The 17,606-nt window shown below is 46.1% G+C and overlaps 1 protein-coding gene, 1 long non-coding RNA gene and 2 other non-coding genes across 5 annotated transcripts; 2 read left to right on the top strand and 2 right to left on the bottom strand.

The window, feature by feature from the left end:
* LOC121020378 (uncharacterized) lies at positions 1-5,685 on the bottom strand. 2 transcript variants are annotated; one of them, XR_005786096.1, is made up of 3 exons: positions 4,390-5,684; positions 3,888-4,100; positions 1-818 (listed from the first exon to the last, which is right to left on the bottom strand). It is a non-coding gene; the product is annotated as an uncharacterized LOC121020378 (long non-coding RNA). The 2 variants fall into 2 exon arrangements; XR_005786097.1 differs by lacking the exon at positions 1-818 and adding an exon at positions 3,758-3,803 and having other exon boundaries at positions 4,390-5,685.
* On the top strand, positions 3,895-3,983 carry TRNAY-GUA (transfer RNA tyrosine (anticodon GUA)). Its single transcript is given in 2 exon segments — positions 3,895-3,931; positions 3,948-3,983. It is a non-coding gene; the product is annotated as a tRNA-Tyr (tRNA).
* Positions 5,686-5,880: 195 nt separating the features above from the next.
* ABT1 (activator of basal transcription 1) lies at positions 5,881-9,195 on the top strand. Its single transcript, XM_040460373.1, has 3 exons — positions 5,881-6,177; positions 6,818-7,023; positions 7,173-9,195. Exons 1-3 carry the CDS (start codon positions 5,937-5,939, stop codon positions 7,551-7,553), a joined length of 828 nt encoding a protein of 275 aa, XP_040316307.1. The 5' UTR covers positions 5,881-5,936; the 3' UTR covers positions 7,554-9,195.
* Positions 9,196-10,257: 1,062 nt separating this feature from the next.
* Positions 10,258-10,331, bottom strand: TRNAN-GUU (transfer RNA asparagine (anticodon GUU)). The gene has a single exon. It is a non-coding gene; the product is annotated as a tRNA-Asn (tRNA).
* Positions 10,332-17,606: the final 7,275 nt, after the last annotated feature.

The raw sequence follows: 17,606 nt of genomic DNA, 5'->3' as shown, positions 1-17,606 counted from the left end.
CAGGCAGACTCTCGCAAACGTCACTGAACTTTTCTTTCACTCAGCGATAGAACACGGACAATTGGAAACCAACCAACCAACAAATCTTTGAACCCTCTTACCATACATCTCTCTTGGTGCAGAAGCTCACACATTTCTGTTGGGTGTTTTCCTAGGAGAATGAGCCTTCCTCGTGGATTCAGACTTGCACGTTTCCTGTGTGTCCGCCTGAGTAGGGTAGGTTACACTGCAGTCACAAGCATCCCCTCCTCTGCAAATCATGATGGCTCGTAACCGGAAACTCTTCGGCGTCATATATAATGGTTTGCCTGGTGGGCTCCTTGTGGATCCCCAACAACTCAGATCATATTTTGTCAGGGGAAGGGTCAAGAGGGGTGTGGTGGATGGCTCACTGGCTCTCCAACTTCCAGGAGGGACATCTCATTTGTCAAAACAGTTGTGTCACACGGCCACATCTATTTCTAAAGGAGTAATGAACTCTAGTCTTAGATATGGTAGAACACAATGTCAGGAGATTTTTGAAAAGCAATAGTGTCCATTACAGTTCACCACGCAGCCACCAACGATTCTGCCCACCCTCCTTCCTAAAAGCCAAACACGCTTGGCTTCCCCTGGGGGGAGACAACATAAAAGTCCATGAGAACGTCAGTTTGCTGAAAGTCTAGCATCTCTGAGTGATGCACGCTGGTTCCTTTGCTGGTGAAGGATTTGCATTTGTTTCTACGCGGCTCTTCATAAATGCAACTAGGTCTGTCCAAATGTGACATTTAGGATGACTAAAACTCTTGTATGTGATACAAAACATCAGCTTGAACGCACTGAAGATTTAAAAATAGGGTAAACACAAATTTGTGTAATTGCATAATATGCTACAAATAGTAAGTACTACGGGTAAAAGAACAAGTAAACAGGGTAAGTTGGGAATCGGTGATAAGGAGGCCGTGGGCAGCAAGAAACAGACTCCTTAGCAATGGCATCGAGTTGGTGTTGAAGTTTCCGTATGGATGACCAGTTTTCTTTTGTTTTTAATTACTTCTATTGAAATGTAACTTAAACACAGTAAAAGTCAGGGGCTCCTGGGGGGCTCAGTTGGTTAAGCATTTGACTCTTGATTTTGGCTCAGGTCAGGATCTCATGGTGTGTGAGATCGAGCCCTGGTGTCAGAGCCTGCTGAAGATTCTCTCTCTCCCCCCTGCCCCTCTCCCCTGCTTGTGCACTCTCTCTCTCTCTAAAACAAAACAAAACAAAAACCCCACACACACATAGTAAAATTCATTCCTTTTAAGTCTTTTTAAGTGTATGTTCGGCGAGTCTTGAAAATTATATTCAGTCATAGAACTACCACAACCATCATGATATAGAACCTTTTCATCCCTCCAAAAAGTTTACTTCTGCCTTCAGAAGCACTGATCTGCTTTCCGTCGCAGTACTTTTTGCAAAAGTCTAGAGAGAGACTCGCGCAGCATGCGGCTGGGAGCCTGGCTTCCTTTACCTAGCAGTGCTGTTGGGATTCACCCTTGTCGGGTGTATATCCATGGTTCATTCCCTCTTACTGCTCAGTAGCCCATGGTAGGGATGTACTACGATTTGTTTCTTCACTCACCAGCTAATGAAAGTTGGTATTGGTTTTCTTGTTAATAACAAAACTGCTTGTTATGGACCGAATAACCACCCCCCGCCCCGTTCCTATGTTGAAGCCCTGATTTCCAGTACATCAGAATGAGACCGTATTTGGAGATGGACCCTGAAAGACGTTACTGCATTCATTGTGTGCCTTGACCCGATCTGGCTGGCATCTTTATAAGAGGAGGTGATGAGGACACAGAGAGAGACGCTAGGAGCATGTGAGTACAAAGTACCTACCGTGGAAGGAGGAAACAAGAAGATACCCTTCTGAGGCCAAACAGAGGCCGCAGAAGAAATCAACCCTGCTGACACCTTGATCTTGGGCCTCAGCTTCCAGAGCTGTGAGGAAATAAATTTCTGTTGCTTGAGTCACCCAGCCTGTGGCGGGTTGTCATGGCGGTCCTCACCGACTATTACGTGGCTATAAATATTTCGGGTGTAAGTCTTTGTGTGGACGTGCCTTTTCATTTATTTTCGGTAAATAACATAGGCATGGGACTGCTGGATCCTATGGGAAGTGTGTATTTAACTTTCAAAGAAACTACCAGCTGTTATCCAAGGGGGCTATACCGTTTTACATTCTCATTGCAGTTCGTTTCTCCACATCTTAGCACAGTCAGTCTTTTAAATATTGGCCATTCAGAATCGTAAGGAACACTCTAACACATTCACATGTCCTACCCACATTTATGGGGAGGGGATTATTCAGATATTCTAAGAGGTAGGTGAAAATCTCGGGGTCGTCTTATATTTCGGCCTCCTTTGATGAATGTGTGGAGGCATCTCCCGGGGCTTAATCTGCATTTCCCTCGTGGCTAATGATGTCTACCTTTTCAGGTAGTTATAGGTCATCTGCACATCTTCGGTGAAATGTCTGTTGAGATCCTTCCCTTTTTTAAAAAAAATTGAATTGTTTGCCTCCTGATTGAGTTGTGAGAATGCTTTATACTGGATAAAAGTCTTGTATATCAGATGTTTGTTCTGCAAATACTGTCTCCCAGTCTGTGGTTTGACTTTTCATTTTCTTAGTGGTATCTTTTGAAAACAGCTCTCTCTCTCTCTGCCCCTCCCCCACATTTTCTCTCTGTCTCTTAAAAATAAATACGTAAACTTAAAAAAAAAGGAGAGAAATGTACTAGACCATATATTCTTAGTTTCTCATGAGAGGGAACAGAATAACTACATTTAATATGAATTATGTGTTGGCAGATTTCTCATAGAAATCACTAGGTAGGATCTTCTGAAGAAAAATGTATTTTTTCAAGGCTATAGTTACAAAGTATTTTTAAATAAGAAATACTCTTTTATAGATAAACTTACCAGAAATCTTTTCTAAGGATACATCATCAAGAAATGTCTGTCCAGATGGCTTCCTGTTTTCTCCAACCGTGTTCAACCAGGAAGCCAAACACCATTACAGGTGTTCATTAGCAATGCATGATAGCATCCCCCCCCCCCCAATAAATGTCTACGTTGCTCTTCTCAAAATTGGGGAGGGGCGTATTTCATTTATTTGGTCCACTCTAATATGAGGCACTCAGTTCCTAGACATACACTCGCATACACGATGCCCCTCATGGTTTGGGTCTAGCACATTTCTGTCTGTACACTTTCCTTGTCTTTCAACAAGGAGAAATGCAATGTTTCCAAAATGAACTTGGCAGTGTCTCTGCTTTAAGACAGTAGAGCCCTCTTCAACCGAGTTATCTATATTTAGGATAAGTTATCATTTATCGGCCACTATAACAGGCGTTAAGTGGCCGGGACAGCGGGGCTGCAGTAGGGATAAGGGTGATGGGCCTCAGGGAGCAGGATATGGAACATGGATGGTGGTATTTCCTTTTTTAAAGACCTGAAACAGGCAGTAAAAAGCACAAAACTTAAGTTTTTATGAATATTGATTTTTTAGTATACCTCTATGATCGCGACCCCTATCAGTTTTAGAACATTTCCAGCACCTTAGAAAAAAATCCGCACTACATTTTAAAAATAGAATCCAGGGGCGCCTGGGTGGCGCAGTCGGTTGAGCGTCCGACTTCAGCCAGGTCACGATCTCGCGGTCCGTGAGTTCGAGCCCCGCGTCAGGCTCTGGGCGGATGGCTCAGAGCCTGGAGCCTGTTTCCGATTCTGTGTCTCCCTCTCTCTCTGCCCCTCCCCCGTTCATGCTCTGTCTCTCTCTGTCCCAAAAATAAATAAACGTTAAAAATAGAATCCAAACAAAACCATTGAGAGAAACATTAAGGTATTCTAACAAGCCTCACCACCAATCCTTCGATAGCTCAGTTGGTAGAGCGGAGGACTGTAGGCGTGTGGTTGTGGTCATCCTTAGGTCGCTGGTTCGAATCCGGCTCGAAGGACTTGGCCTTTTTGAAAGGTTTTCGGTGACACTGCACACCTGGTCCCTTAGCGTGTGTAGGAAAACTTGAACACAGTTGGGCGGACTGTCATTTGTACTTACAGATGAACTCGTAGGACTGAAAAAATAATAAAAACAATAGTAAACGACCCCCAGATACGTACACAAAAAGCTGCTTATGTAAGTCGGGGTCCCCAGGAAGGCTGACTTTTCATGGAGTTTGGGAAAGGGAAAGGGTCATGGGGAGGGCGGACAACCGGAAGGACGTCTGGACCCAAAGTTCACAGTTCATTTTGGAGGCCCGGTGGTCTTTCTGGACTCTCTGTCATGCTGATATTTAAGCGCATAAACATTTAATTAATGGCAACTTGAAACACACACAAGGTCGAGAAAACAGCATATGTTACCATCGCAGCCATCACATGGGTACAACAGGAAGCATCTATTTCCGCAGATGCCCCCCTTCCCACCCCGGCCTCTTGAAGCAGTGCGGAGATGTGCTCTCACTTCATCCGTAGTTGCTCGGTGCTTTGAACACGGAAGAATGACATACGGGACCGAGTCTGTGCCTCTTACCGCCCTCTCCCGCCTCTAAAAAAGGAGCGGCGGGCAAATGATAAAGTTTGCTTTCGTAACATTAATGAAACCGGCGTGTAGGAACTCGAGTTTATTAGATCTTTCGCCCACTCCAGGAAGAGCGTGGCGCTGCGTTCCTGCAGGAATATACTGGGAGGCTCTCTGGCAGGAGCTGTCACCTAGGAAGGTAGCTTGTGGACGGACACCTGCGCCCCCTGCTGCAGTCCTCTGGGTTCCTCGGCGCCCTCGCCTGTTCCAGCGGGATGGGAATTTCCGTCCGGCTGCAGCGAGGGCGGGTCTAAGTTACGCTTAAACTCGCCCCGGGCCCCTTCCGGAAAGCGGGCTGGAGGGTTTGTCCGCATTCCAGGCCGCGCCCCTTTCCGCCCCACTGCAGGTGCGCGTGGGAGGAACGGCGGCTCCAAGGGCACGGAGACGGCGCCCCCTGCTGGGCGCGTCCGCGCGCGACGGGACAGGGCGGAGCCACAGGCACCTGCGGGAGAGAGGTCTCAGTAGGAGTGCCAAGACCGCCCGCGGGGCCGTCCGCACAGACGGGTCTCGCGAGACCAGGGTTAAGCGCGCCGCCCGGGGGGGTGCCCAGACTCCGGTCGCGTGTATATGTGCCAACAGGTGTTTATAATATAAACACGACTCACGTATCAGTACAAATGTACGATAGGCGCCAATTAACGTTAGGGCAGTAACTGTTACACATGAACATTTGGGGGACATCTTTACGAAATCAAATCTAAAATGAATACTTTAAACAAAATACTTGTAAACTACTTGAGGTCACAACTGAAATTTTCAAAATGCAAATCTCACTTCCAAAACCTGTATTTGCGAAGCTAAACTACATTTCCAAAACTTAGAAACATTCAAAACTCGCAGCTAAATTTTGAAAAATAATTCAAATTTCAAGACTCGAGACAATTTTAAAAACTGAAGTAAACTGCAGAAGGTGGAACAGCCCCCAACCGGAGGCACAGCCGGGTCCCTTGGGTAAAATGCTGTTTTGATCGCTGACACACAGAAACCTCTCCCAACTTCCCAGTTTTCCAGCATTTCCAGGAAGAGCCTGCTTCCCGCCTTTCTACACCTCACCAAAGCGTTCTCCAGGGCGCGTCAACACTTGGGGACCCACCCGCTCGGCTTCTGCCTCTGGGCCTGCTAGATCCCGGGTCCCACCCGTCAGCTTCGGATCTCGCGGCCGCTCCGGCCCCCACTTCCGCTCTCTCCACCCAATCTGGTTCTTCCATTTATCTCCGCCCGCGTCGGTCCCGCCCCCTCGCCGCCGGCCGGCGTACTCGGTGCGCGGCAGCCGGCGCGGCGCGGCGCGGCGCGGCGCTTTACGGCTGTCGTGCTTCTGGTCCCCGCCAGCATGGAGGCCGAGGAGTTGGAGAAGGAGGCTGCGGAGCAGGAGCCCCCAGAAGCGAGAGACCAGAAACCAGAAGCGGAGGAGGAGCAGGAGGAATCCGAAGAGGCGGCTTGCGGCGGCAAGAAGCGGGTAGTGCCGGGTATTGTGTACTTGGGCCACCTCCCGCCCCGCTTTCGGCCTCTGCACGTACGGAACCTTCTCAGCGCCTATGGCGAGGTCGGGCGCGTTTTTTTCCAGCCGGAGGGTAAGAGCGGAGGCCCTGGCTGTGCCGGCAGCAGGGTGGACTCGCCCGCGCGTCGCGTGGCCCGGGCTGTGCGCGTCCGAGGCGCTGTGGGGCACGGGACTCGAGGCCGGCGCCCGAGGAGACGAGTGGTGCGCAAGCCTTTAAGGAGACGGGATTAGTGTGGGTAGCGCCTTGCGCACAGATGGGTAGTTCTCGGGTGGTGAACTCTGGCTTCTGATGTCGACCCCGCGCAGCCCTCTTTCCTGAGCCAGCTTTACCAGTTTACTGAGTGAGTACATCCTGAATAAAAGTCTCAGAGGCTTTTTCACACACTGAACCCATCCCCTTTGTCATCGCGGCCCGGGTCTAGACACTGTGTGGTCGGCTGACCCCAGCTCCCGCGCGGACACTAATCGAATCGGGATTGGGGGCGTGTGAGAGTTGTAAGTAGAATGTTCGGAGCGGGTCTGATGCAGGAGTTGACGTTTGAGGAAAGGAGTTAGACGTGGGGAAAGGGTGCACGGGGAATGGATGGAACTTGGAGTCCTTTTCCCGGGCAAAGGCCTGGAGGTGGGATCCTGGCCCGAGGGCGAGTGGGGGGGTGAAGTTCCTTGGGAGCCACGTGGGCCCCTTAAGCCTCTGCTGTGTCCTCGGCGCGCAGACGGGTTCGTGAGGCGCAAGAAGAAGGCGGCGGCAGCCTCGGCCACGGGAGGGAAAAAGCGGTCCAAGTACAGCAAGGACTACACCGAGGGCTGGGTGGAGTTTCGGGACAAGCGAGTGGCCAAGCGCGTGGCGGCCAGTCTGCACAACACGCCCATGGGAGCCCGACGGCGTAGCCCCTTCCGTTACGACCTGTGGAACCTCAAGGTAAGGGGCGGGCTTGTCTGCCTTCCCAGCCCTAGCCAGGGCTGCTCCGTTACCTCCTGTTGGCCCCACTCACTCTCCTCTCCTCTGCCTTCCTGCCACGCGTTACCCACGTCCTTTCTCGTTTTTGTTGTCGTTGTTGTTGTTCACAGTACCTGCACCGTTTCACGTGGTCCCACCTCAGCGAACATCTTGCCTTTGAGCGCCAGGTACGCAGGCAGCGCCTGAGGGCCGAGGTTGCCCAGGCCAAGCGTGAGACTGACTTCTACCTTCGAAGTGTGGAACGGGGACAGCGCTTCCTTGCTGCTGATGGGGACTCCGCCCGCCCGAATGGCACCTGGGCCTTTGCCCAGCGTCCTACTGAGCAGGAGCTGAGAGCCCGGAAGGCAGCTCGGCCCGGGGGACGTGAACGGGCTCGCCTGGCTAACGTCCAGGACCAGGCTCGCTCCAACCGAGGGCTGCTTGCCAAGATCTTCGGAGCTCCACCACCTTCAGAGAGCGTGGAAGAACCCTCACTAGCCAGGGACTCATGAAGGACAGAGAGACCCCTTCTATCTCGTAGCCCTGATAACGTCTCTTCAGGCAGACGTTTTATTATCTTTCTCAGACCAGGAGTCTCTGATGAGTGCTCAGACAGACCTTTTGTGGGCCTCTCCTCCCCGCTCCCACTCCTGTTGCCTGGCAAAGGCCCCTAATTCATACTAGCATGAGTAGGACTACTGCACATGCCTGTTTCATTTGATTCTTGGCCGTCTGCCTCCTGCCCAGTGGGAGCCTCTAAAAATCCCACTTTCTGGCCTCAGGAAGAGCCTTTACCTCAAGCTAGAGTGGGAATGTGTAGTCCAGGCAACTTTTTTACCAACTGTAAGTGAAGGGTAGCGGCCACATCCTTTTTATTTAGAAAAGATTAACAGGGATGGGTTAATGGGGTGGGACTGGGTGGGAGCCACCTTCCAAATGTATTTATAGAAAAGAAAAAATATATATATTTGTATACTTTTGTAGTTTATTGGTGTGGGGGGGTGCATTTTAGAAGTTCTAACTTCTGTCTCCTCATGTCCCATTAATGTCATCTCCTGGTCTCAGAGCCACCTCCCCCTCCCTCTCCACCTTCAGTCTGAACTCTTTTCTGTCTATCAGATTAATTTCTTAGCCCACTTTATCAATGATCTAATTCCACATTTGCCAAGTCACTACATGAGGACATAGTGCTAGTGGGTAATAACACACGGCCCTTGGCATTAAGAGTTGTAGGCCACTAGAAAGGGACAGATATTCAAGAAATAATGTCCAGAGGTACTGCAGGCATCATGTAGAAATCTATAAGGGCTAGAGGAGGAGCCATGGGAGGGCTTGGTTTATCTGGGAAGGTAAGCAGTGCTTAATATGGAGCTGATCCCTCATCACACTCTTCAGAGAGGGGTCAGTTTTCACCAAGTTTCCCATATCGCTCCTGAAAAGTGAACAGAAATCTGAATGAGCCTGATGTACTCCTGTTGTTGGAAACAAAGCTCCATGGATGGAGCGTTGGGTTCAAACCACTGTAAAGGGAGACAAAGCCTAGGAGGTAGGCACGGTGCCCTTCGGTCTTCTACGAATTAGGGCTTAGACAAGGGGGAGGGCTCACAACACCAAAGCAGCTTTAGAAGCCGCACAGAATCCATGGCAGCCACTAAGAGAAACGGAAAACTGAAGTGTTAAGAAACCTGGACGCAGCCTCCTAGAACTTGAAACCGGTCAGGGGCGCCTGGCTGCCTCGGTCCATGGAGTGAGCGACTCCCGATCTGGAGTTGGGTGTAGAGATCACTGAAAAAGTCTTAAAAAACACTAGTCACTATCCAGTCTGTTAAACCTACAGGAAATAGTACAGTGACTATAATAATAATGGATTTTGCTTGTGCAATTTAATTCCCTGCCCGCCCCCGCCGCTCCTCAATATAATTACTCATGTGTTTGGGTGAGGCAGATTCATCCACTTCTTTGGCTCTAAAATGATAAAATCTTAGTCCTGTTACGATTTTTATTTGACAGGTGCACCTTATGTGGGAGAATAAAAATGACCTTACGTTCAAAATGATGGCTGTTGGGTGTCACATTTCCCACGTCCCTAACCCTCTCATACCCGTCTGATAAAAACATCTGTGTAACGTTACACCCTCAGGCTTGGGAACTTGATACCCTTGTTTCTGTGTTCATTTCTCGTGAGTTTGTTTCCTGTGGGTCGTTTCCTCAGGTCATGATGTCTTCCCAAGTGAGCGAGAAAAATTCTGTGTCAGAATCTGACAAGCTGTCATATTCACTTATTCAGGATTCCCAGTGCCACTGTCACCTTTGGTAGATAAAGAGAATATCGAGAGTGAGAAATCTCTTCCCCTTAGGTTGCTAACAATTTAGGAAGCAAAACATGGGGCTTCGGAATTTTTTGAATGAAATAAACTTCTCAGGCTGGGTGGCGTCAGGTGTCAGTATATTCAAGGTCAGCATCCAAGGCTCTGGTTCAGTAGTTCGCACAAAGAGTTTAGCCGCAGCCTGGAAAACTGGGTAAATCACAGGCGGAGCGAGAAATGAAGATAAGAATGGGTGGAAGACAATGAGTTTTGGGGAACCGTCAGCTTGATTCCCTGCAGACCAAGCCCTTTGAGGGCAGGAAAATACCTTCTTTTACACTTAAAATTTTATTTTCTGGATGTTGCCACCAGTAACCCTGACATGGGTCAATTTTAGTTGTACAAATGCAGCAATTGTGTACGTTCCCAGAAGTGGATTTGCAGAGTACTTTTGGTAGGTCTTGTCAAAATGCCTTTTATGGAAAGTGTCAGGGACCCTTTGGGGGATTATAAGCGAGGAAAGTCAGATGATTTCGATGGAAGCCTGCACTCTGCCTCCGCGGCCCATTCCCGACGTCCAGAGCCCGAGGACCTGACTCGGGGACAGCCTGGGCCAGCTGGGTGTGGACAGCCGGGGTGCAGGCCGCCGGATGGACCAACGCAGCTGAGGGAGAAGGAATCTGGAAACAAATTCAGTAGAATTAGGGACAAAAGGACGGATTGCGCCCACGTCTGGCTGCATCCTGAAGGCTTTCAAGCAAATAATCCGTGAACACGGGAACACTCCCTCTGTCGCAAGACGCCCTGGGGAGCTACGTTAGCTCGGTTTTCATTTTATTTGTGAGAATGTTCACAAACGGATTTTGTCCGACAAAATTTCCGAAAACCGGAGTCCTTAAAGGGAAAGGGCCGTCCCTGGGTGGGCTCGAACCACCAACCTTTCGGTTAACAGCCGAACGCGCTAACCGATTGCGCCACAGAGACGGGGACGCGAGGAGCTCTCTTGTCAAACATGATCATGTCATTTCCCCAGTCCAGACCGTGGGATATACTCAAGAAACGAACCTTTTGCCGGGCATGTATATTGAAGAAATGTTCCCTCGCTTCCTGGTTTCTGTTGTTCCTATGTTTTGAAAACAAATTTTGACAATACAGATATTATTCTTAGAGAGGAACCTCACAGTGTTGACTGGGTGGGGAGCTGGGCGCGGGACTGCTGTTTACCCCGAGAAAGTGTGATTATAATAAAATAAATAATAATAATAATAATAATAATAATAATAGTGAAGGACATCTGGACCGAATTTCTTTTCAGGTCGATAAGAGAGCTTTTGCTAACACTCCGGTTGATAGGGAAGCCCCTGGAAGGGTTCTGTACAGGTGAAGATACCTTCAATGGGAAAGATTCCAGTAAGAGAAACGCAGAAAGGAAAACCATTTAGGGGACAGTCTGAAGGCTCATCAGTGGATCCTTAAGTGATCAGGTAAAAGTGTACTTGCCCGGAAATAGGATATTCTCACGTACCAAAGCGGCAGCGCAGAGATCCCTTGCTAACCGCAAAGAGAACAGTCTTTACAAAATGACCTCTGTCTCCGCTTACACCAGGGATCAAATTGAGCCTCGTTAACAATGGGGCGGATTAACATCGGCACTTCCTGGTGAAGTCACACGGGCACGCCCACATGATATTCTGGCCAAAAAGGATTAACTTGGATGTCATTTGATAACTTCTGGCCTCCTTGCTCCATTTAGCTATTGCCGTGGAACAAGATGCTGAAAAATGTTAGTGACCGTTTCAATCATGGCTCTTCCAGAGAAGCAGAACATACGTAATATCTCTTGTCTCTCTCATCTCTCTGTCTCAGTTCCTTTCTCTAGAGATCGCCCCCTATTCTAGGTCCATCCACCAGTCCTCAATCAATCCATCATCTATCTATCTCATCCCTTACCTATCTGATGGGCTGATGTGTATAGAGCTGGCCAGCAAGCTAGAACTCAGACAGGATTTCTGGGTCACAGTCTTGAGACAGAATTTCTTCTTCAGGGAAAAAAAAAAAAAAAAAAAAAAAAGGAACGAAACATGAAGAATTTAAAATGTTGGTTGAGTAAAATAAGATCTCGGAGATTCCAAAGTCAAAACATCCACTTAAGGGTCCTCAGCACAGACTTGAGTATTTTGGGATACAGCGTACATGGAAAGGTCTGGAAGGCTGGAAAGTAGTGCGAAATAGACAGTAATATGTCCCTGGAAAGAGCCCCAGCTAGGAAAACGCGATCAGAAAAATTAAGGTGTGATGTAATTTCTTTACTTGGAGAGTAATAATAAGTAGTCAAAGCGTGATACAAAGTGCGACAAACGGGAGGAATTGCGTGCAGAGGGGGATGGGGTATGTGAGAACTCTATTTCTTGTGGGGTTTTTCCCTGTATTTCTGATTATTCTTTTTTTTTATTAAAAAAACTTTTTAAATGTTTATTTTTGAGAGACAGAGACAGAACATGAATGGAGAGAGGCAGAGAAAGGGAGACACAGAGTCCGAAGCAGGCTCCAGGCGGTGAGAGCCTGACGCAGGCCTCGAACTCACAAACCTGTGAGATCTTGACCTGAGCTGAAGTCAGACGCTTAACTGACTGAACCACCCAGGTGCCCCAGTGATGATTTTTTCTACAAATCTAAAACTGCTTTAAATAATAGTCTATTAAGTTAAATCAGTCAATCAGTCAATCAATCATATGAAAAAGGAGGGGTGTTACTGACCAGACTCAAAACACGATCAAAGGGAAGTTTCTCGAGCACTGTTACCTGTACCTGAATTCAAATTAGGATCCCGGAAATGGGCCTTTGGTCTCACGGTGAGGACACAGTGATCACACCTGGAATTCTCCCAAAATGCCCTTTGCTCTGCAAAGTGTAATTCAATGTGACAGCAGCCGTAGTCTACCTTTTCATTCAATGACGCATCTTTAATACCTCCCTCCTGCTTTATTGGGTCATAGCAATCAATCCGCTAAGTTCCATAGAGGGACATAACAAGATGAAACAAATCATGTTTGCTGTTCTGTTATTCCCCATAGATTTCACTTCGGAGTTAATACATTTAGTAGACTGTTCAGTTTGGGAGACTTGTTTCAGAATGTACCAGAAGGTACCTCTCTGGAGAGGTAGGCAGAGGGGTGGAGGGGCGGAGAGGGTGCTGAGTCAATGCTGTAAACTTTGGTTAAATTAAAAGTGAAGAAATCACAGAGTGCTAAGGCGAATATATTTTGGGGACCAACTGATTGAATTCCACTCATCTTACTGAAGAAGAAGGTAGGGACCCAACAGGCTAAATGTGTTACCCACCGGCATGTGGCTTATAAGCAGAAGAGCAAAGGTCAACCACCCGACTTCCTGATTCTCTCTCAGGGTTCTTTTTACAACACACCAGGCTTCACAGACTTGTTCCCTGTAACCAGGCCGTGTGAGCGTTACGACTGTTTGTTATGGTGTTTACCCCACCCTCCTATCACAATGCAAACTTCATAAATGCACGTTCTCTTCACTGATATTTGCACATTGTCTACAATGATGTCCAGCCTCAGCAACCATTTGTTACATAAAGAAAAAGTTCTTCCACGGTGGTCGGGCCGCATTCAACCTACTCACAGCCCTGCGCGTTCAGGCAAACCCCCAATAAGACGCCTTCTGGCCAAGCCACCGCCAGGTTGCGTCATTTCCGGTGGTTGTCCTACTCCCAGATTTGAATGTTCTTGGAAAGAAATGATCGCACTTCATACACAGTAAGTGCTTAACAAATGTCACCTCCTTTCCACCTCTCTTCCCTCTAGGGAGGCTTCTTTCCCTGCGGGTGTTTCATTTCCTCCAGCTAATACTTGAAATCTTTAGAGTACCTACCAGGATAGTGGGTGTCCCAGTGGGGAAATTTCCACAGGAACACATCACAAACGATGTATACGAAAACTGCACACTTCAAGCAGAGAGGCTCTGGCCCTCAGGTGGGAAGTCCCACCAGAGACTCCATCGCTGAACGATGGGGCTTCCAGAACTGGTTTTCCTAACAAGGGGTCCGGTTGGGTGATGCCTCCCTCCTCTGAATTCCGCCTGGACAAAGTCTGTATCACAATGAAGTTCTTGGCTGATCTCTTATTTTAAAAGCATTTTGCGTGTAAGTTTTTATTTCCCCCGTAAAAGGAAACCGTATAAAATCTTGAACGTTGAGGATACCTAAGAGAGAAAAAGATGAGAAGAACTTGAGGGACACAGCACCAGAGAATCCTCTCAGGACGTTTACCAACATACGAGGCCATCTTTTTAAGAAAGGACAATTTAGGGGCGCCCGGCTGGCTCCACCGATAGAGCATGTGACTCCTGGAGTTGTGAGTTCGAGCCCCACGTGGGTGCAGAGATTACTTAAAAGTAAAATCTTTAAAAAGAAAAAAAAAAAAAAGGAGACCAGTTGGCAGCTAAATTTTGTAGGCAAAACATAAGAGCTTCACTCCATCAAGGCCCTCAAAGCTACACGAACTATTTTGAAATACATGGATTCAAGGGTGAAAACAACGCAACTTTCCATCAGCAGATGAGTGGATAAGCAAAATGTGGTGTACTCATACAACAGAAGATTATTCATCCTTAAAAAAGAATGAAATTGTGATACATGCTGCACAGAGATGCACCGGGAAAACATTATGCTAAGTGAAATAAGCTAGACACAAAAGGACAAATATCGTATGATTCCACTCATATGAGGTACCTAGACTAGGCAAACTCATGGGGGCGGAAAGTAAGAGAGAGGTTACCAGGGGCTCGAGGAAGAGAGAATGAGAAGTTACTTTCTAATGGGAACAGAGTTTCTGTTTGGGAGGATGAAAAAGTTCTAGAAATTGACAGTGTGATGGCTATACAACATTGGGAATATACTTACCTTTTTTTACCTTTTTAATTTTGTTTTGATGTTTATTTATGTTTTGAGAGAGAGAGAGAGTGAGTGCATGTGGGATAGGGGCAGGATAGGGACAGAGGGAGAGGGAGACAGAATCCGAAACAGGCTCCAGGCTCCAAGTTGTCAGCACAGAGCCCGACGCGGGGCTAGAACTCACAAACTGCGAGATCATGACCCGAGCCAAAGTCAGACGCTCAACCGAGGGAGCCACCCAGGCACCCCATGGGAATGTACTTCATTTGTAAATGTACAAACGGTTAAAATAGTAAATTTTATGTTATATTTTATGAAATTTCTTTAAAAAAACATGGATTTTGCATTTTCAATTTCAAAAATATGTTCACTATTAGATATTTGGGAAATAGACCTATAAACCAACAGAAATAATCACTGTAACCATTTTAATGAGCATATTCCCAATGTTTTTCCTATACATGTCTATATATATTAAAGTGGAGTCATTCAGTACATATCACTGTATAACCTGCCTTTTAGTTTTTGCAATGTATCATGCATATCCCTTAGTGTCAGACATACACATTTTACGACTCACTTTGACAAGCATCCTTGTATGTGTATTTTGTCACACTTTTAATTGCTTCCTAATGGTATATTCCTTAAAATAACTTCAGATCAAATCCAAGAGGATTTGAGTGTTGAGAAAACTAAGGGGGAAATCCCTCGGAAAACAAAGGTAGGTATAACTCTAGAACAGACAGAAGAAAAAGATGAACGACTAAAAAAAGACATTGGGTTTTAAGTACCATGATCTACCTTGTAAACAGTCCCAGTGGTTTATGGTACAGCTATGCTCTAAGAGTTGCCCAACTCCAGTAAAATAGTTGTATTCTTAATGTTCTGTTCAACCTGTTTTTTTCCGAATTTTAACATTTAAATAATGAGATGATATATAATACATAAAAATTAGGAGGTGAAAATGTCCTCTATTTTTAACATTCATAAAAATACTATTCTCAATATCCTCCTAGAATTTTTCTATGCATTTACAAACATACCACTTTTTACAATAATGTACCTCCTGCTTTGATAGTCTTGACACAAATATATTTTGGGCATTTCATCAAATGGAGTCACCGCAGTTGATTTAAATAGTTTATTTAACTTAGCATTTAAATCGTTTCCAATTTTTTGCTATATCACAAGCTGGCTACAATAAATATCCATGTAGATACAGACACATAGATTTTTGTTATCAGTAGATTTATAGAACATCCTTAAAGTGTAATTGCTGGGTTAAAGAATATATACATTAAATGTGAAAGCTACTATTCTCCTACTTTCAAACCATTTCAGGCGTAAAGTTTGTTTCTCCAATAAGACTGTATATACATATATAAACGATTTGTACTCATACTAGTAATGTACAAGAGTGGTTTAGTCTATTTATAGACTGGGCGGCTTCTAAACTGCAGAAATTTATTTGTTACAGTCTGGAGTCTGGAAGTCCAGGACGAGGATGCCAAAATGGGGGAGTTCTGGTGAAGGCCTTCTTCCCGATTCTGTTCAAGATGGCAGTCTTCTTGCTGGGCGCTCACATGGCCGAAGGGGCAAGAAGGCTCTCTAGGGTCTCTTCCATAAGGGCACTGACGCTATTCATGATGGTTTCACCCTCATGACCTAATCACCTCCCAAAGGCCCCACTGCCAAACGCCATGAAGCCGTAAGAATTTGGGGGAGACACGAACATTCAATCTATAAAGGTTTCTGTTTTTCCAAACTGCCACCAATACGGCTATTACTGTTTTTTAATCTTTGCTAATATGAAACATTACCAAGAGTTGGAAAATTCAAGAATAATCAAAGTCTTTTACATTACTTTGAATATTAATGTGACTCTTTTTTCTTTAATATGATTTATTGCCAAATTGGCTAACATACAGTGTGTAAAGTGTGCTCTTGGTTTTGGGGGTAGATTCCTGTGGTTCATCGCTTCCATACAACACCCAGTGCTCCTTCCAATAAGTGCCCTCCTCAATGCCCATCACCCATTTTCCCCTCTTCCCGACCTCCCCATCCACCCTCAGTATGTTCTTTGTAGTTAAGAGTCTCTTACAGTTTGCCTCCCTCTCTGTTTGAAACTATTTTTTCCCCTTCGCTTCCCTCATGGTCTTCTGTTAAGTTTCTCAAGTTCCACATGAGTGAAAATATATGATATCTGTCTTTCTCTGACTGATTTATTTCACTTAGCATAATGCCCTCCAGTTCCATCTACGTTGCTGCAAATGGCATGATTTTATTCTTTCTCACTGCCAAGTAGTATTCCATTATATATATAAACCACATCTTCTTTATCCATTCATCAGTTGATGGACATTTAGGCTCTTTCCACAATTTGGCTATTGTTGAGAGTGCTGCTATAAATTGGGGTACACGTGCCCCTACGAATCAGCACTCCTGTATCCTTTGGATAAATTCCTAGCAGGGCTATTGGTGAGTTGTAGGGTAGTTCTAGTTTTAATTTTTTGAGGAACCTCCACCCCGTTTTCCAGAGCAACTGCACCAGTTTGCATTCCCACCAACAGTGCAAGAGGGTTCCCGTTTCTCCACATCCTCGCCAGCAGCCGCAGTTTCCTGAATTGTTCATTTTAGCCACTCTGACCGGTGTGAAGCGGTATCGAAATGTGGTTTTGCTTTGTAGTTCCCTGATGATGAGTGATGTTGAGCATCTTTTCATGTGTCTGTTGGCCATCTGGATGTCTTCATTGGAAAAGTGTCTACTCATGAATGTGACTCTCTTTTCAGGTGTATATTGACTTTATTCCCTCAGTAACTCCCTGTTCACATCTTTTCCTATTTTTAGTTATTGATTTGTAGAAGCTCTTTTATAGCATGAATAGGAACACTTGTCCGTGATATATGGTGAGTAGACTTCCTTATCTGGTCTATGGGGCAATTAAGTAACGTTAAGTTTTTAGTTTTTATACTGTCAAGTCTGATAACTCTTTCATAATTTCTGACACTGATATTATGTGAAGAAAGGCCTTCACAACAAAGGATTATTTTTTTAATTATCATAAACTTTATTTTGGCACAACCATGATGTTATGTTTTACATTAAGAAAATAGTACGTTTTTTTTTTTTTTTTTTTTGTTTTTTTTTTTTAAATTTTTTTCAACGTTTATTTATTTTTGGGACAGAGAGAGACAGAGCATGAACGGGAGAGGGGCAGAGAGAGAGGGAGACACAGAATCGGAAGCAGGCTCCAGGCTCTGAGCCATCAGCCCAGAGCCCGACGCGGGGCTTGAACTCACGGACCGCGAGATCGTGACCTGAGCTGAAGTCGGACGCTTAACCG

This window comes from Herpailurus yagouaroundi, unplaced genomic scaffold (assembly GCF_014898765.1).
Source record: "Herpailurus yagouaroundi ecotype Mexico unplaced genomic scaffold, PumYag 250, whole genome shotgun sequence".
Classification (NCBI taxonomy): domain Eukaryota; kingdom Metazoa; phylum Chordata; class Mammalia; order Carnivora; family Felidae; genus Herpailurus; species Herpailurus yagouaroundi.
Note: the sequence above shows the minus strand (reverse complement) of the source record. Positions and strands in the feature narration are given on the sequence as shown.